General features: G+C 45.1%; 2 protein-coding genes across 12 annotated transcripts in view; one reads left to right on the plus strand and one right to left on the minus strand.

The window, feature by feature from the left end:
• Positions 1-2,954, plus strand: part of TRPM5 (transient receptor potential cation channel subfamily M member 5) — a 43,086-nt gene extending 40,132 nt beyond the window's left edge. Inside the window, exons 22-24 of the mRNA XM_072864541.1 lie at positions 624-696; positions 1,726-1,816; positions 2,854-2,954. Coding sequence (XP_072720642.1) covers positions 624-696; positions 1,726-1,816; positions 2,854-2,954 — 265 coding nt within the window. The remainder of the gene's footprint in view (positions 1-623; positions 697-1,725; positions 1,817-2,853) is intronic.
• Positions 1-10,224, minus strand: part of TSSC4 (tumor suppressing subtransferable candidate 4) — a 62,516-nt gene extending 52,292 nt beyond the window's left edge. The window contains exons 1-4 of one of the 11 annotated variants that reach the window (XM_072864557.1): positions 9,993-10,196; positions 9,512-9,638; positions 8,579-8,651; positions 6,677-7,509 (exon numbers count right to left, since the gene is read on the minus strand). In XM_072864557.1, the coding sequence (XP_072720658.1) occupies positions 6,677-7,421 (745 nt within the window). In that variant the 5' untranslated portion in view covers positions 7,422-7,509; positions 8,579-8,651; positions 9,512-9,638; positions 9,993-10,196. Of the gene's footprint in view, positions 1-5,056; positions 7,510-8,578; positions 8,652-9,485; positions 9,639-9,992 lie in introns of those variants that run through there. The other 10 variants (XM_072864549.1, XM_072864548.1, XM_072864545.1 and 7 more) reach the window with 10 other exon arrangements.
• Between the last annotated feature and the right edge of the window lie 9,914 nt (positions 10,225-20,138).

Genomic DNA, 20,138 nt, shown 5'->3' on the forward strand with positions numbered 1-20,138 from the left:
GAGGGATTTGAGGAGCCTATAGGGAATCAGATGCTAAGAATAAGGAACTGATGGGAGAAGAGGTGAAGGATGCAGAAAGCATGTGGACAATACAATGATTTGGAGGCACCATATGGACTGCATGGAAAAAGGGATTTGAATGTCAAGCCGGTTTCCAAAAATGAAACCTCATATAAATTTTGAAGTGGCTCATCTCCCCTGTGTTGATGGAAAATATTGTGGCCTCAGTTCTCACACCAGGATCAGTTCACATTTGGTACAGGTGGGATGTAAGTGGCTGGATAGACAGAGCTGGACCTAAGGCTCCTTTCTGCTGTCCTTGATTTCCACAGCAGCTGAGGCTAAGTGGCCCTCACCAGAAGCTGAACGACTGCTGTAATCTGTGTGAGTGCATGAGTCTCTGGGCAAGAGGTGCACGAGAGTGTTCCAGAAATGCTGTTCTGTTCAAAAATACTTGCAGGAACACCTCAAAAGGGCAAAACTTTTAGGGGGCTCTGGGATGTCTCAGCAGCTCAGAACTGCCAGCGAGGGGCCATGGCTCTAGTAAGTTATGCGGGTTTTGTGTTTTAGGATTTCTTCTGAGGCCTTTCCTTTTGCTCAGCATGTCTGCTTTGTTTCCACAGGGTGGATAATTTGTCTAAATATTTTAGTGGATTGAAAGAACAAGAAAAGCGTTTTAAAGTTATGGAAGCCCAGGTAAGCAGTAGTTTTATAGGCATCTATATCAGCTTTAGGATTTCACCATGTTTCTCTCATTTAATGGTGGTTTGGCAGACCCTATTTAGGGATAAAGGGAAGGAGGAATGGATCTGTATTATGGTTTTACTTTCCTTATTGTTTTCTCTCTGGTGATATACATATGTAAAGAAGCATTTCTGACCTCTAGTAGAAAGGAGAAAGGGGAATACAGTATTTCTTGCTCTCTTTGCTAGTCTACTTGAGAAGTGTTTATTTCCTTCGTTAGGATGCTTCTGGAAGCAAACGCTTCATCTTCCCCCCTCCATTCTCCTCCTTCTCCCAACATCTTCTTTCTTTAAAGCCGTCAACTTTGAAAAGACCCCTATTCTGTCTGATCTGACCTAGACTAATCTTCTTGGACATCAGTTTTTCTAATTTTCTTAGATACTAGATACCAACGTCTCAACAGGAAGTCTCTAACATACAAATGTGAAACACAAATAATAGAAGGAAACCCTATCTTGAGCTTTTGATGACAAATCCTTGAAATATAAACAAACATTTTTTAAACAGTCTGAAAATGCTCAGCATTACCATGTGCTATGTAGCACAACTGTTATTGTTTTCTTTGTCCCTAGAACTCTCCAGTGTGATTTTGGCCTTGCTGAGAGCTCCTTATCTTAATACTCCCATTGCAGTTTCCCTCCCCTTTCTTATCCATTTCATGGCTTCCTGAAAAAAGACATGCTATTCAATGAACAATGTTGACACCAAATACAGGTCTGACAGGAACACACAAGAAGTGCTTTAATAAATTTGTGCCAGCTTGAGGTAATGCAATATACCCACAAAAAAGGAAAGGTATTTAATACAAATCTTTCTCCAAGACAGTCCAACTATTTCTTTAAAAATAAATAAATAAATAAATACATGTGGTATCTCTAATGCTGCTTCAGTCTGCTGCCTAGATTATCTTTCTTGCAAATTTAAGAATGGATAAAGTACTACAAAAATTAGCTGATGTAGAAATCACTACCTATTTTGTAGATTTGCTACTGTACAGCTGTTATCTCCTCAATGGCAGAGGTTTTAACCAAAACCAACCTCTTGAGCAATCAACCAGCTCCAAACTATACATGTAAGTATTGAAAACAACCATGGACAAGCTAATTAATACAGCTGAAATATTTAGTTTAAAAAATGCAAGGAAAAAAAAAAGATTGGAAAAGAAACACATAAGGAGGTACCTACCTAGAGGTAATGGGAATATAAACAAGGAACAGAATATTCATACTTCAGAATGAAAAAATTACCTTTTGCAAAATATATTTAAAATAGGACTGGCCTGTGACTGTGAGTTAGAATGATCTCACTCAATTTTAAGCATGTAAATAAGTATCTATTTGCCACAGGGTTTCTTGAGTCAATGAGATAGTACTACCAAAGTATTACCAAAACATTTAATGTGGATAACAATAATCATTAAAAATAAAAATTGAGCAAGCCTCCTACTTTGTTTTAATCAGCACAGCTCGTTTGCCTTCAGAGCTGCAACTATTTCTGTCAGTTAAGAATCTTGTCCTGTGTCCCAGGGCTCCACTGTTTGGAGTTTAAAACATTAGAGACAGAAACAAACCATTTCTCAGCCACCACAGGATACCCAACACAATAAAGATTTGGGATATTCCTCTTAATGATCTATTTCAATATCTACCTATTACTATCTATGACACAAAAAGCCCTCCAAAAACTATAAACTGAACATATATATACCACAAGGGAAAAAGAAGTAGTTGGAAACTCAGCAAAGTCGTGACATGACAAGACCTCAAGTCACTCAGACTCGAACTAACCTCAAACTTGACTTAATTCCGTTAGAAGCTTATAAAACACATATGTAAATTGCTTCATCATCAACATTCCAGTAAGAAAAACCGTCCTGTTCCCCAGACATTTTAATACTGTAACTGAATAAAAATCAGAAACTTAAATAGCTGAAAAATGAAGAAGAAACCGGTTTTTATCATTTACTGAACAAATGCAAAGTAATAGAATCTACAGTATCTTTTTATTGTGTATTATTTTCAACATTTTAAAGTTTCTTAAGCAATTACTATTATATGCCCCTTGTCCTAAGGCTTTTAACCAAGCACATGGCTTTTACAATCCTATTAGGTGTGATGAATGCCAACACAGAAGTGCCTTTGCCAGAAAGAAGTGAAAGAGAAGAGCGGGTAGATCAGTCCGAGACTAACGTCACGTACATTGACAATTAGATTTTCTTCTCATTTCTTCAGATTAAACCTTTTGTCCTACTGAACTACTGTAGAAGTAAAATCCTAATCTCATGAAGGCCTAAGGCCCAGCTCTCAAAGCCTTTATGCCAAGCACTGCCAATGTTTGACACTACTGAGGATTTCTTGGTCTTCCTCCTTCAATTTCTTGGGCTTTCTTCCCTCCTGCTCCTGTATCGCTCAGTCCTTCTCCAAAACTCTATTCCACAAATCACACTAAAAACTTTCTCCTCCAGGATGACTCTACCACCTTATTTTCTAAATATGATCTGCCTTCTGTTCTCCAAATACCACACCCTCAATCCATCGTCATCATTGCCAATTTCCACATTTCGCTGTTCAAGGGAGTCTCCCTTTGGAAGGGTGATGATTTATGCACTAAAACCCAAGCCACTTCCTTGGCCAAGAAAGCAAGCTCGTATTTCTGAGTTGCTTAGAAAGGAAATCAAGAAATAGTTTCCACAGGAACGAGCCTGGGATACTAAACTATTACAATCCATACAGTTCCTGCAGTTCTTACAACCCTCAAATGATTGCACTCACCATCTTCTCTTCCCATGCTGGCTTCTGTGAGGTATTCCTTTGTTGGTATTCCTTATTGAGGGCTCCTCACTCATTCCCAGAAACTGGAATCTCATCGTGTGCTCCTCAAGTGTGCAGTGGCGTGCAGTCACTTTCCAAACAAAGCAGGTGACCCTCCCGCAGTCAGACCCCCAGCCTCTGCTGCTTGCTTTTTTGTTTCAATGCCAGATCATAGCTGCTGTTAAAGGTGACTTTGCCTTTATGTATCACACCACACAGAACACCGCATCTACACCTAAGCAGTCTTCTGATTTCATTTTACTTTTCTCTCTCACAGGTTGGGGGGGGGGGGGGGGGGGAATCACTTAAAGACTGTAAAGCAAGAATGTGTAGCAAGAATTTTCCTACAAACTAGGAATTTGGACTGTTTGTCATTTTTTTGATTACTTAAACTGGTATGTACGTTTTTAGCATACAAAAGCTAGCTGGCTTTCTTAGAATTTTGTATGAAAAGATACACCAATAAAATGAATATTACTACCGTCCTTTACAGGGAAATTTCTTTGGAATAATATAAACAGCATCAGATGGAAGAAGTATTGGGTTGTGGTCTTTCTTACACTGATAAGTTTCAACTGAACTTAACGTCCTCATGCATATAACGCTGCTTCTATGTAACATAAATGTAGGCTGCGCAAAAGATTTCTCTGTTACCAGAGGCAGAAAAAAACGCCTCAAATCTGATAAAAATACCTTTCCAACATGAGTCTTTTATGAATAGATATTAATCTTGTTATGATGTCTTCATAAAATAGGCATTTTCCCAGTGTATTCAGCTGTGCCCCAGATCTCAGTGACTCCATTAACAGTGAAGAAATTCTGGTACTGTCCTACCTGTTCTTCACCCTAGGCAAGCAGAAGTTATAAAACCAGTAAGTTTGTACTGAGCTACATTTTTTGTTAGGAAATAATGCAGATCATACAACCAGCACGCCCTCCTCTTGGAAGCAGCTTCCATTCTGAAACGGCTACTATTTTAATTGTGATCAGCACCTTAATTATCCACTGGAAACCCAAATCTATCCATTTGGAATTGCTGTTATGTCCCACTCACATGCACTGGAACAACTGATGTATTTAGCAATGACCCATTAATTAATGTGCATCAAACCATATACTCATGAGAAAATACATTCTGCTTTTAAAATTAAAAGGTGAATATCAAAAGATGGAGCACTATTACTCATTTTATGTTGCTTTCTGCTTCTGCTGCCAAATGATGCATGTGTTCAAACACAAAGACCCAAATGATTCGGGCCTACCAGTCAATTATTGATAAGATGCTAACACCCCAGAGGAAGTAACCTCCTCAGATATCCTTCAGAGTTTGAGCAAGAACAGTCTAGCAAGAAAGATCACAAATTCTAAAGAAGCAGTCTTTCACTACACGGTTATAAATACCAACATCGGGGTTGGTTAATTTAGAATACTGGCAAAAAAATGTCAGTCCAAACTGACCTGAACTAATTTGAGTTTCAAATCATATAACCTTTCAAAGAATTTAATCTTTCAAGCTTATTTATAAAATTTATTAACATTCTGTGTGAAAAACTACTATGTTTGACAAACACTACAATGTGATTCATTGTATGAGGTGATTCATTGTATGAGGTGATTCTCTATATATTGTAAAATGATTGAAGATGTTAAAAATGTGAATTCTAGAATCTAAAATATAAGACTTGAAGGAGAAGTTACAAGACGGTAAGCTTAGAGTAACATTCTAGAAGATTTTCAAGACAATTCTAAAATCAAATAGACTGAGTATTTGTTAAAACTATAGCTGCATTAATCAGAATGGTTCAAAGAGATGAAGAAATCAAGCTACAACTGAAAGTTTATTGAATCCCAAAGAACAAAAAAGTGTCCAGTTCTGGTATAAATACCTCATTCCCACCAAACCCACACACAGAATCAATGTGGACACAGTGCCACCTGGAAAGGACATACAAATGTGCAGGCCAAGAATCATCACATCATATCATACCAATAAGAGGAGAAGCTGCAGCCCAACTTAACAACTGAAGCTGTTGCGAATTCTGACCTACGCTCAATGTGGTGAGACTTTGCTGAAGCCATCCTGAACATGTCTTCACCAGGATGTATCCAGAGTTGTACCTCTCCACAGGAAACATTGTGTTTTTTTAAATCTTTATCAGGTAACACTACATAAGGCAAAAACTAAGCAAACCTTAAAAAAAAAAAAAAAATCGGTTTTGGCAGTTCCCACCTGGGCCCTCCAAACTCATGACTGGGCACCGTTGTGCTTTCACTCTCAATGGCAATGAGAGAAGGATGTATTCAAAAAAAAAAAAGTAAAAAAAAAAAAAAAAGATTTTACTCCCTGGGACAGGGCCAGGAGAAATCACATCTAGTGGAAGACTAGGTTTTATTTTCATTGTTTAAAAATCTCTACATAATGAGCTCATCATACTTGTTCCAGGATTCTACAGGATTTGGGAACAGCTCTAAATCTGGGGGTTAGTAGGAAGCCTTGCAGCCTTTTAGCTAACACATCTTTTTCTTTGGCTACTTCAGCTCCAGAGCAAGGCCCAGGGAGCTGCTCAAGCAAACAAAGCACACCTTATTCTCTCCTGCTAGGGTGCAACTATCCTGTGCCCACAGACTTTTCACAAACAAAAAGTCTGGAGTGTATTTCAGGTAGCTTAATTTCTAACAATGTAAAATGTTCTTGGTGGCTATGATGCAAACCGTTAGACAAGAAGCTATCACATGGTTTCTGGACCAGAAAAAAAAGTCAGAGAAAAAACCAAACATATCCAAAGACAATATAAGTCCCTGGATGTCTCCAATGTGCTCCATCCTTCAGGACTCTTCCTCCTCCCCTTCACTGTCTACTTTAGGTCGGAAATTTTTCCTATTCTTCTTCTTACTGCAATGAAATCCAACTGTTTCCACCGATGGCTCTTCACCTGTGCCACTAAACCTTGCACTAAGCTTACCTTCTGTATCCAGGTCCCCCGCCATCATGCACTCCTCCTCCTCTGTTGCCTTTCCACTTCCACTATCTAAGTGCCCCAGCTCTACCTTATCTTCCTCCCTAAAGTCATCAGTCTTCTTAAGAGATTTTCCTTTCAGATCTGTTTTCATGTGTTTCTTACCATCCTCCCCTGCTGATGTTTTTTTTTCCAGTCCATCAACACCCCTTTTTGCTGGTTTGGTGAAGACAATCCTCCCAGCTCCACAGCTGGAAGGGTCCTGGTTGAAGTATGGGGTGTAGCTATCTTGGGTAGCTGAGCTTTGTTCCTCCCCTCTTTTCTTCAAACCCTCTAGAAATTCCAGGGCCACTGCCCTGTTAGTCTTGTCACTAGACTCTGAAACTCCATCCAGGCTGTATTTGGTCCAGCGCTCTGGGTGTGCCACATAGTCAGGCACTGCAGGAGAGGTTTTGGGAGCCTGCACTTTGGGAGCTTGCTTTCCCAGGCTTTCTGGAACCATGTTACCTGAAACTGTGGTTGGAGGCAATGGACGCTTAAACCTCCCATCAACAACATTATCTTCAGGCATCGAGGGCACAGACAACTTGGCCGCCTCTTCCAGGCAATCAAAAATGCTCTGACTACGGAGAGAGAACATAGAACTCATGCCCCTCAGATGGAACGGCTGGACAGGAGATCTGTGACTGCTGTTTGAAGAGTCAGGGGTCTCCCCTGATCTGCAATCCCCATCATCTACAGGTGGCTCCTCAGGAGATATTGTATCAACTTCCGCTTCATCCGCTAACCCCAAATCATCAGAATCAGAATCGCTGAGTGACACTGTGTCTGAGGGCAGAGCTCCTTCGTAGTCTGTGGCACCACCAGCCACTATCCCCAGAAAGGGTTCACCTGCATCCTGATCTCCCATCTTTGAGATATCACTCCACTGAGGTCTTTGGTGTAGGCCCAGGAACAGCTGCAAATACAGTTTTCCAAATGCCCAGTGAGTTTAGTGCCTAGAACACAAAGGAGCATAAAAATTCAACTGTGAAATGAGAACCAAGTACGAGACTATAATTCTGTGCCATACAAAATAATTATTACTGCAATATAACAGGCAGCTGTACTTCAGGCATTCCTAAGCAATTTTGCTTGAAATAAAAACATTATTTAAGGAATTTACGCACATTAAAATTAAAGCCTTACACAAAACTCAATACAAGAATATGAAGTAATTAAAAATAGCATTGCCCACCAAATTTCATTAAAGGTTACAGCAGGTCCAATTACTAAAAGATGAGCATGAAGTTTTTGAGCAAATCTGAGTACCCCATAACTGTCTTACACATCTTCCAAGAGACAACAATGACCTCTCCGAATTACACCCTGCATTTATCATACTGTATAAATCCACAAAAACACATCCTCATCTCTCACACTTTCTTTTGGCCATTACAATGCTTCATTGCATTAGCCACTGTACCTCCTGTCCCAATAACCATCACGTTCTGCCTATTATACAGGACACTATCACTGATCGAGGTCAGTGGCAGAGAAGCCACAAAAATACCAGGACTACAGTTTCAGGATTGCTTTAAAGTGACATAAAGTACAAACTCCACTCCTTCCTTGGGTTTAAGCTCTCATGTCACTACTAAATTGCTGAAACCAGAAAATGAGCCAGCTCAATAAATCAATCCCACTGGATTAAGAAAACTAATTGCACATGCCATACTTGTGCACGGAAACAAGGAGAGACTGCAACCAAGGGTCTGCAAGAGCTGGCCCTTCAGTCAGTAAAAAGGCAGTATGATCTGAAGCCTGACTTCCAGTAGCAGCTGGAATACCTGATTCACTCTGCCACCCGCTTGAAGGGAACCTTGCAGACCTGAGGCAGTTGGCGATCACATGACTGCTTGCCAGGCAATCAGAAAGAGTGGGCAAACACACGCTTCAGTTCAACTCACAAAAACATGAATTACAGAAACCGTTCTAATACATTATTAGAATAATCTCAACTACTTAATTATAGGTTCTTCTGAAATGATGCAGTAAACAGACATGGAAAGTCTGTTAGTCACTCACTTTCTCTTGAGACTGAGTCGGCTTCCCCTCCTGAGGGTCAGTTAAAGCCACCAAAGACCTCTGCAGTTCCACCCTAGAAAACAAACATTTCCATCAAGATACTGGAAATGTAGTTTTAAAAATAATTCCTTCTTCCTGAATCATCCAACACTGCAGAACTGAGTTCTAGATCTGACACAAACTCATGCTGGTATAAAAGTCTGCAGATATTCCTGGATTTTTGGCAAAAGACACACAGCCTAATAAGGCAGGCACCACTATATTTACTCAGTCTCCACATTCACATTGCCAACCTTATTCTGTAGCACAGAAGAGAGGTTTTAAAAAAATAAAACTGTAATTTGCATGTGCAGTAAACCTCTACTAAATGAACAGTATTAAATGCAGCTAAGAAAATATAAAAATAATACTTATGCATTGCAAGTAGTAAGTGCTGCTAAGTACTTAAGACCATAGATACCACAGAGTTCTGTTTTCAAAGAAAGGTCATATTGACAGTTAGGGCTAGATCTTCATGAGGCATTAAAACACAGAGAAAATTCTGAAGAATTCAACAGACCGAGTGCTATGTTCCATGTAAAGTCTGGCTGTCTTTGACAAAAGGGATCTGATGACTGCTTTTGAAAACATTGCCCTCAGCATAACCCCTAAATGGGAAATAATCATCTGAAAATCATACATTCTTCCGCTTAGTTTTATAACACATGAAAAGTAAAGACTACAACCCAAAAGAGACACTGAAGTGCATAACTGACTAAAGTAGCTGTTTTCAAATGGCAGTATAAGCGTTCATCACAGGCTGTGAATCAGGGTATCTCTTGTCTGAGGAGAGTTACACAGAAAGAAAAAATTTTGCTCCTAAGGAGATGTTTTAGTCCTAACAGCGTTAGTAGCCAAACATACTGACCCTTACAGCACACCAGACAGACTCACAGGCTTGTTACGGTGACGTGATCACAGCACAACTCGGATAGGATGGCGTCTCTCTGGATGGGAAGGTCCCCATTGGACTCTTCCATCCTGGTCTTACGCAAACAGGCTCTGTGCGTCTTCGTGCAGCCTGTGCGGAAAACAGAGACCCCAGTCACTCCGAAACACGGCCACGAGTCTGCTCGCATCGCAGAGAGAGCACTGCAGCAAAGCCTGCCAGCAATCCCATGCCGACAACAGCACGGTCCTTCGGGACGGTGCCCACACACGCCGCCACACCAAGGAAGAGGGCCCTAGCTCACATCTCCAGTGGGCACCCCACCCCGAGGAGGGGGAAAGGACAGAGCCCACAGCCTCAGCTGTCCTGCCTGTCCACCCAGGGCCCAGCTCCCTTCCCCGGGCCGGTATCCTGCTAGATACAAACACACACACCCCGCAGGCCTCTGCGCCCCCGGGGGCTGCCACCCTCCTCTAGCCCCCACACCTTTCTCCTCAGGACACAGGGGCGCCTGGAGCCCCTCCGCTCGCCGTCCCCCGCTCCCGCTCAGCACCGCGCATAGAAGCCTCCAGCCCACCGCCACATCCGGGCACACACCGCGAACCGGTGGGGAAAGGGGGGAAGCGCCCCATACCCCGACACAGCACGGGCCCAACGCCTCCTCACAGCGGCCGCCCGCCTTTCCCGCCTCTCGCCCTCGCCTACGGCCGCAGCGACGGCCCCCTCGTGGGGCGCGCCGGGACATTGAGTCCCTACCAGCCCCTACGGGGCAGCAGCACGTGGCGGCGAGACTACAACTCCCAGCAGGCAAAGCAGCACGGAGGGGGCGGGAAGCGGGAGGCATCCGCCCCTCCCCGCACCTCCTCTCTCCTTTGCGTCCTGGGAGTTGTAGTCGCCCGCCTTTCCCCCGGCGGGGGACATTTTGAGAGCCGGGGCGTGGGGAAAATACCAGGGGCCTGCCGCAAAACACGGCTGAGCTCTCCCCTCCGTCGCGGCGGCGAAGGAGGGACTACAGCTCCCAGGGTGCACGGCGCCGCCCGCCATTTTGCAGCCTGTGAGGCGATGCGAGGTGCTGGCGCGGCCGCCTGCCGGGGGGCGAGTTTGGGGCTCACCCGGCACCCAGAGCGCCCGTGGTGCTGGCGGCTGGGAGTGGCGGCGCTGGCTCCGCGCCGCGGTGGCTGAGGCGCGACGGCCACGCTCGGGCTGCTCGGCGCCGTCAGCGGGTCGGCCGGGCGGGCACGGCGCCGCCTCCCTAAACAGTCTGGAAGAAAACATGTCAGCAGAGCTTTTTTTCTTATCGGAAAAGCGGGGTTTGGCCACAATGAAAACTTCGGAGGAAGTGTCTGGTTTTTTGTTTTGTTCTTTTTTTTTTAAATATGTATTTTCTAACCAGAAAACCCCAAGTCACTTGGGGCATAAAACCACTATCCATCCAAAAAAGAAAAGTTTCTATTTTTCTGTCCCAGAAGAACAGTTTTCTGTGTGTGCGTCAGGAAGTGGAATTCTGTCTGAAAATGTTTTACTGGTGTTGGCCAAAGATGCCTGATTTTTTTTCCCCCCTTCTTTCAGCGAAAAGTTTAAATTTTCAGTGAAAATATATTTCCCGAGTGGCTTCTAATATTTAGCTTGTTCACCTTACGTTAAGGAAAAAGAAAAGGCAAGGTTTGCTGTGCCGGCAGGCTGCACCAGCATGTGGCCCAGCAGTCTGCGGGGCTCATCTCCGCCCTTTCCCCAGGCTCAAGCTCTCTTACTGCCCTGGGGCTTCATCATTGAATTAATGCCTCCGCAGGGCCTGAGCCTCTAAAGGTTGTGCCTTTACCTCTTCAGACCACCCTGCTCTGAGGGATTTGCTATAGGCCTTGAGTATCTGTGCCATCGTTTTTCAACAAAAGAAGAAATTACAATGTAACCCCACTTTGTCTGATTTTAGTGGCACTTTAATTTTCCCCCCATGGCATCCCACCCTGCTGCATCACCGGTTGTTTTGCTGATGTGTGTGCTAGAGTTAAGGCTGCACCCCCAGCTGAGGAGACTTCACTGGATCCCTTCAAGCAGGGCCTCGCTGTGAGTCACCCGTAATATAAACTGCAGCCACTTCATTTGCATTGTCAGTTTTTAAATATATACTTTCACCTGCTGGAGCATTGCTAACTACGGTAATTTATGAGATGAGGGCTGCGTTTGGAATACATTTGGCAGCAATGACAAGGTTAGCGCAAAACGTCTTCTGTCTGTCTGGAGTCGTGCTGTAGTTTTAAAACAGCAGCTCTGGAGGTGTTTCCCTGTTTGGTGATCCTATTTTTTTAAATGTATACACATATGGTAGTACAGTCACAGGCATTCAAATGGGTTCCCGGCTGGAGGGGGGAAGAGAGGACAACATGAGTCCTCTGGTAGGCGAGCACTAATGGATAGGAAGAGGGTAGTAAACAGGCAAAGGGAGCCAAGAGTCAACCACGGGCAAAGGCTACCAGCACTGTGTAACTCTGTCTAGGGTGCTGGGGACACACCTGCCATGAGCCTCTGAGGGTACTAAGGAGCAGGCAAGAACATGTGGAGTAAGCAGCAGCACGCCCCGTTTTTGTCAGGCATGGGTGTGCCATGGACTGGTGCAAACGATGGCGCTCTTTTGTTTTGAACTCTGGTTTTAATGCTAGATTAGGAGCTCAGAGGGGCAGAAGAGGGCTACACTGCCTCCACCATCTCCATCACCTGTGGATGTGGGTGCCTTCAGAGACAAGCCCCATTCCTCCATTTCCAGAGGCTACGAGTTCTCGTTTTTCATCTGGATGCCATGTATGTTGATGACCAAGATGACCTTCAGAACCTAGCTGTACCCTTTTTTTCCTTCCTGGCTTTTTGCAGAAGATTTAGTATTGCACATTGCGGAGAACCGGGAATGAGCTGCTTTTTCTCTGGTGGCTGAGGACAAGACAGTTTGCACTGGTAGATATGCTGGTGTATTGGGATTTTTGCTATTGCTTGGCGACAGCTGAAATAAAAATAATGAGTCAGACTCTGAAGACAAACAGATGGTAAAGTGATTTCCCCTCGCCGGCATGAACTAAGGTGGCTTGAAGACGGGGGGGGCTGGAAGTGGGGGGCTGGAAGATGGCTCTGAGCTGCGGAGCGAGACATCATCCAAGCGAGTGGGCCGTGTCCAGTGCACGGGCTCCAAGGGGCCGGCTCCTTCGCAGAGATGGCCCCACGCGTCTGCAGGAAGCCAGCATGTCCACGAGTGTGGGGGCGGTGTGTGCAAATGCATACCAGTCTCAGCCCATTACTGGGCGCATGGTGCTCCTTTCTTGCAAATAAATCTGTCGTTTGGCCCCCATCCGGTAACTGTTTCTTCTGCTCACTGGCAGGCTCTTGCTGCTTCTGCGCTTGGAGCCTGGGGTTCGTGCCTGGCAGGGACCACTGGCCCCTCTCCTCACACCTATAGGAAAGCAGCGGGCAATTCCCTAGCAGCCACCCGGATCCTGCAAGTCAGACAGAGCGACTGGATGCATTTTCACCGTCTCCTGCATCCGGAAGGAGTATGGAAGTTAGTGTGGTATGGCCACACGCAGCTGATGCTGGAGCTCCTGAGGGGAGGCGGGGAGGGAAAGGAGTATTTTCCTGCAGGCAAAAAGCAAAAGCACAGTAGTGACCACCACATCCTTCTCTGTTGGGAGAAAGCAGTCACACCAAGCCAGAATGGGTACAGGCTGAAGGAAATAATTTGAGTTGCCCTCTCCCATTTGCAGGAAGGAAAGCCTACAAGTGGCCTTGAAATCCCCCGTGGGGTGAGTTTCCAGGATTCAGTGCTTGACACTGCCTCTCTTCTACACCGAGCTTCGCTTACCTGTTTTACTTTGCACTTTCATTTGGTCCTCACCTGCAAGCAGATTTGATTTATTCCAGTGCTGTTTACCCATGTTGATGCTTTTTCCCCCTAAGGTAACTACATAAAATTAGTTCCTGCGGAGTGAGTTTTAATGCAGGCAGGCTATGAAGGTCTTTATCAACTTGATTCTTCACAATAACAATGTTATTGCTGGCCTGGAGAGGACCTGCAGGGAGAACCCGCAACCCCTTTTCTGTTAGACACTGCATGTGTGGGAGGGAACTGAAGTCATCTGAGAGCAAAATTAATACTCTCTGCAATTATTTGAAATTTTAAAAAGAAACAAAAACAGTCAGGGGGGTCTCTGTTCATTTTGATTTAGCTACAGAATATTTGTACTAAAAAAAACCCCCTTCTCCTAATTCTTGCTTCTTTTTTTTTTTCTTTCCTATCATTGGCCCCAGTGTGCCTGATACGAATAGCAGTAGAGAAGGGCTGAAAGAGGTTTTTGGAACCAGCTGAGGGCCTTGAAGTTAACATTAAGAAAAAAACCAAAAACCACAAAACCCTAAAACTCCCCAGACCTCTTGTTAGAACATGACCTGTAGGAGCTCCATTAACCAACACAACTTTGTAGCCAACACAGGGCTTTGCATTTAACACCACTAACCCTTGCCAGAGGAAATCTTACCAGTTTACTCGCAGCCAGCAGGCAGGGTGTTGTGCATGCGCTGTCTCACCTGGCCTAACACCAACACCTCTTCAGTACTCAGCAAAGCTGTGTTCTAACATGAGGGAATGCCCTAGCAAAGCAGCACCAAGAAACACCTTTTTTTTTTTTTAAAGGAAAAGGTGTGATTAATTAGAAATGTTACTTGCAACCACTGGCACGTGAGCTGGGTCATCTAAACCCAGTGAGAAACGCCAGGTGATCCACACTAGCATGCCTGGCTGCAAAGTTTATGTACTCTCTAATGCATCTGCAAGTGTGAAAACAACTTGGGTTTTAGTTATGCAGCAGTTTTAGTGGCTGGGAGGTGTTTTCTGTTTGCTCCATGTCCCTGGACTCTGAAGTGAAAGCATCAGGCCACCTGTGTCAGACGAGCTTCCAGAGGTTGGCTGAAGAGCTTGCACCGGAACAGTGCTTCTGCACCCTCCTGCTTAGGTTATGCCCTGTGCAAGGTAATCTGATGCTCCCCAGGCTGAAACTGGGAGGACTGGTCAGACAAAAACACACAGATTAACACCGCGCCTCTAGTTCAACTGCACAGTGTGGTACCTATGGGATTTGGGGTTTCTAGCCTGTGTCTTTATCACTTAATCAAGAGCTGGTCAGGCAATTGTTTCCCTCTCCCCTTTGGCACCCACTGATGGCAGATGTTCCCTCACTGGGGGCTGTATTTCCACTCTTGCCTCCTCTCTGGTGCAGCCACAGCTTCCCAGCCCTACCACGGCCCTGCCAGTAAATGAGGTTGTTGAAATATTCACCTTTTTCTTCAGAACAGTCTCCTTTGTTGTCAGCAGCTTGCCCTGGAGCTGAAACTCCCTCCTTTCCCCTAACTGGAAGGGCCATATTGCCATGCCCAGCAAAGGAAACGGCGGTTCAGAGCAGGAACGTGAGCACAGCCGCTACCTAACACATCCTTCATCACTGAGCCTGGGAAGTGGAGCTGGAAGGAGGTGGGGAGCTGGAAGGCAGAGGGGGGGTGCGGCCAGGATCCAGCAGTGAGGGTGCTTTCCTCTACAGAAACCTCCGCCATAAACAGCTCTTGCATGGGAGAGCTGGCTGGGTTTTTTCCCCCCCTGTGGGAATATTGCAAATCTTGGTTAGAGCTTAGACAGCCTCTTATTAGGGAATGGACATAAGCAATTTATACACGTTAGTCGCAGCTGTCTTAGTAGGAAGCAATTAGGCACATTGCTACTTACAACATAAACAGCCCAGAAGAGGCTTGCAAAATAGAGCTCGTCAAAGCAAAAAATACCTCCAAAACTTCTCATTAGAAACAGTCTAGCAGGTTTTTTTTAAAAAAACAGTTTAGGAGGGAGGAGGGAAAAAATTCCACTGGAAAAAATCCCAACGTGGTCTAGCTTAGAAAAATTCACGCTTATATTTTTATTTTGTGAAAATCCTTGTTTAAAAAAAAATAAAAATTACACAGTCATATTCCTAGGAATCAGAAGTCCACAGTAAGGTCTCCAGTAACTTTCCAAGTCCTTCAGACCTCTGGAGAAATATGTTTAAGAGAAGCGTAAGCCAGAGTTGTCAGTGCAATATGAGAACAAGCGGGCTGCAAGCATTCCACCCACCCCTTCCACTCACAGTCATTTATCCATGTGGCCTCACATGCTCCTACACAGCGGGACTGCTGTTTTCCAAGAATAACCCATGTCTTCACTTAACAGCACCTTAAAGGGGCCTGGTTTGCCAGCTCCACTTCCCAGGCTCAGTGATGAAGGATGTGTTAGATAACGGCTGTGCTCACATTCCTGCTCTGAACCGCTGTTTCCTTTGCTGGGCTCGAGCATCTCAGCTCAAGCGTCACGTACAACTCATCTGTTTTGAGCACATCAGTGTTAACACTCAGACCTGAGGTGCAAACAGAGGGGACTGCATTTAGCCAGGGAAGGTTTAAGATCCCAGCTATGCTTCCAGGCTGAGGTCCCAAGGCACACGCCCTAGATGCCAAATACATGCTGTGCTTTGCCAGTTAGTTTCCACTATCGTTTCTCCCCCTGTTGTGTTCAACCAGCCTGAGTCTGACAGTGACTCACATCAGCTTAATCCTAGCTCCAGAGGCAGGAATAATTTTATCCCCATCTGGAACAACACCACAGCACCACAGTACAAATGTTTTAAGGCATGAAGCGAAGAGCATCACATTCATGGGAAACCACCTAGAGGGTCAGCTAAGGACTGCATTCCCTGCAGCCCGATTTTGCTTGAATACAAGAACAAGTCAAGCCTGTTCCCTTGGAAGACGTGGCAGAAATCTGTACACGATGGAAAGAAACAAGATCTGACAACACATCATTAAAAATCCACTAACAAGGGGTTTTGCTTTTTTTTTTTTATTGTTTTTAAATATAACTTGTTTTTTTTCTTTCCAGAAGTCATTATGTCCAACTCCATTAACATTCAGGTAAACAAGTGAAAGAACAGATGGGCATGATCTTATAGCACGGGCGCAGCCGCTGGGAGCAGGGCTTGCCTTTCTTTGTGGCAGCTGAACATTGCTCTCCCTCGCCCGGCATTCCCTCCCTCTCCGTACCGGCATGGGCAATGGCTGGCGGCTGCCACGGGACTTCTTGCTTCAAATGCAGCGAGAAGTCCAAGACAGGGCAGAGAAAGGCAGGCAGTTGTGGGATCACAGCACTTGGCCTTCCCCCTCTCTCAGCCAGGCTTTCCCCTGATGGTGCAGAGGCGCAGGCGGTGGCATTACCAGACCATCTGCAAAAATCAGACCAGCCCCCAGCTGGATGCAGCAGAGGGCATTCTGGGCCATTTTTGGTCACTTCAGGAGAAGCCCCTTGAGTGTGAGCAGTACTGCCACTGCAGCCCCCCTGAATTTGAGCACAGTCACCCTACTTTGCAATCCACATTAGCTCCCCCACAGCTGTGCCCCCCTTCCCTTGAGGGGGGGCACAATTGCGGCAGCCACCGCTGCTGGCAAGCAACCTTTTTGCCTTCCCTCAGCACCATTCTGGATGCGTCCCCAGCCTGCGTGCAGGCCCCCCTCCCAGAGGCTGGAAAAACCCATGCTGTTGAAGCCTGGTTCACAAAGCATCCTGGTGTTAAGGTTAACTGGTTGTAAAACTGCAGTGGTTCATCACACTATTGCACACTATGAGAAATATTTATTAACTTGATTTTTGTTTAATTTCTTTAAAAAAAAGGCAGAAAGAAGTTAAACACACTGCTTTGTGGCATGCTCCACAGTATGAAAAAAATCCCAAGCATTCAGTTAAGCTGTCAGCAGCTCTGTTTGACCTTTTGATGTGGTCTTTGAACTTAGACCTGGACAGTTGACTCTTCTCCTCCTCCTCACCTCAGCTCACAGCCATTTTCTTAGCTGTCACTAGCTCCACGAGGATGCTTCCCTGGAGAGGGAGGGGTTTGTATTTACAGCCCACAATTTCATCCTTAGTTTGTTTTTTGGGGGTGTGGAGGGGAGCACGATGGGGCCCCATGTTGCACACACAAATGCGCAGGTATGCAGGAGAGGGTCCAAGGCCGGGCAGGGGTCCTACCTAGTGTTTTTTGCCCTTCATCTCAGCCAGCTTTGGGACCAACCAACTGGCAGAAAAGCCCTGTTGCTTTTGGATCCTGAGTGCTTGCAACAGGGCGAGTCCCCTCAGCCCTTCACAGCTCCCTCTCTAGTTTGTGTTAACTCAGGTCCAGCTTCACAGGAGACCAGACTAGAGGAGACCCAAGTGGGTATTTTTTTCTGTGAGGGTTTCGCAGCTACTTCATAGTTCTTAAGCACGACGGTTCCTCTCTGTCCCTCTTCTCCCAGGGCTGACCCCTCCTGCTACAGCTGATGACCATTCCATCAAACATGGGGACTCTCAGCTAGTAACTGAAGAGAGCATTACCCTCTCCCTGCAAAACTCCTTCTGCCCCCTCCCACGACCTTCCCAGCCGCTGGCTGTTCCCCTCCCGCAGTGCCTTTCCCACAGCAGCCACAGGGACAGGAGGTGGCCCAGGGAGCTGCCTCTGGAGCTCCACAGAGTGACAAGCCACCTCTGAAATGAGCCAGAGAGCAAACTGCAGCCTGTGTGGGACGTGGTCTGAGCAAACATCCTGCTCTTCTTCCTTCCACAGCTCTCAGACTCCCTCTCCAAGTACCACTTTCTCCCAATTGCTCCTGCCCGGGACAACCCAGACCCCTAAAGCTACAATGTCCAAGGACACACCTGACCTGTGTCGAGACCCAGTCCGTCTTCAAACAGAGCTCCAGCTACATACACAGCATCAACTGAATACTGAACAATATCAAAAATACGGTATAAGGAAAGAAAACAGAATTGAAGTGCTTAATGGCATATTTATACACATTTATCAACAGTCAACAAAAAAGGCAGCAAGTTACACATCCATTCTGTATGCTAACAATTCCAATGCACATATATGTAAACACACATGCTTGGTTGATGCATATATGTATAGCCACATAACAGAGTAGATGACCTGAAGGAGCTACGCTGGGGAGCAGGGGAAGGGGTTACCTACTGCAAAACCTCGTCTCATTCTCGATGTGCACGACATGGACATTCAGGGCAGTGTTGCTTTAAGGCTATTTCTAAGGCTGAATCTTTTCTTGTCCAACCCCTCAATCCGAAGGTCTGTTGAAGCACGTCCTCCTCTTACCCAGCACAACTTGATATATATATATTTACCTATATACTTTCTAAAGGCCCTATATACTAAAAGGCAGGAGCAGGAAAGGGGGGAGTGGAAGGGGGAAAGAGCCTCCAAATGGATCAGTTTGCCCCAGTGCAGGAATTTCCTATCCTGTAGTGGCAAAGGCCATGGCAGCCACATGCAGTGGACAAGGTACTAGTTTAAAATGATCACGGGTCTCCCTCCCTATCCGATCTGAAGCTCTTCATTGCAATGAAGGGGGAAGAGAGAAATACTTTAAGAAACAGAAATATTCCTGAAGTGGGGAAGGTGATCACTAGTTTCAACTCCTCCCCTTACCTGCTTTGAGGTGGCAAAGAGCTGAGAGATACTATCATTTCCAGCTCAAGTGCCCACAGGGCTAAGGAAAAGGCTTTGCTTAAAAATATATATCTATAGAACTATACATATAGATCATCTTTTTAGAGACACTCTGATTTTATTACATAGCTCCTGGGTCACTCTTGCCCTCTATCTACATGGTAATGGAGTGGCATACAACAGAAGCCACGTACATCAAATTGGCAATCAAAGCTTACCAGGTCACAAGAAAGTGTTTCAACTGGTACAATCTAAAATCCTGAATTCCCTTGCTTTGATAAGCTGATCTCCTGCCGTTGATGTAACTGGAAGTGGAAGGTCTTAAACTTTTTTTTTTTCCCACAAAATCTGGTTATGACAATTTCCCAGCAACGTTACAGTGTGTGACAATATGCTATAAGTAAGGAAAATTTCACTGAACAAGAGAGTGATGCAAAGATGAAATTTTAAACATGTACGCATATGGCTGGGAACCCCCAGGCATCATCCTGCAATACATAAATGCAGGATTTATAAGGTTAAGGACTTTTTAAAAAAAGTTTTCTTCTTTTTTCCAGTATAATTTGTATGCAAGCATTAGCTTAACAGTGGAAACTTAGTACAGAACTAGACTCTCCCCAGAACATACCTCTATAAAGAAATATTGAAGGAGGTTAAAAAAGTGACTTAATTTTCAGTTTGTTATATTTGAAAAATTAGGACTAAAATTCACCCCGAGCTACTGACCCTTTAATGTAATGAATCACTGGAAATGAGCCAATTTATAAAGTTATAGCCCCAAGAAAAAAACTCACAAAAACAAAAAGCCAAAAGCATCCCCACTCTTCAGAAAGTAAAAAAATTTAAGCATGACTGCTGTTAAGGATTGACCTAGTGATGCAAACAGGTCGTAGAGGAACAACGCGCCTGCGTTTCCCCCGGGACACATCGCACCCAGGTGACAGGGGCTGTTTCCTCCCTTCTCCTCTCCCCCAGCCTTTGGGCAGTCAGCCAGGCTTCCCTACAGACAGCTTGGAAATGCCAGGGAGCTGGGGTGATGGTAGGAAAAGATGAGTACAAATGAACAAATATGCTAAATCCT

The sequence above is a fragment of the Ciconia boyciana genome, chromosome 6 (genome assembly GCF_034638445.1).
Source record: "Ciconia boyciana chromosome 6, ASM3463844v1, whole genome shotgun sequence".
Lineage (NCBI taxonomy): Eukaryota > Metazoa > Chordata > Aves > Ciconiiformes > Ciconiidae > Ciconia > Ciconia boyciana.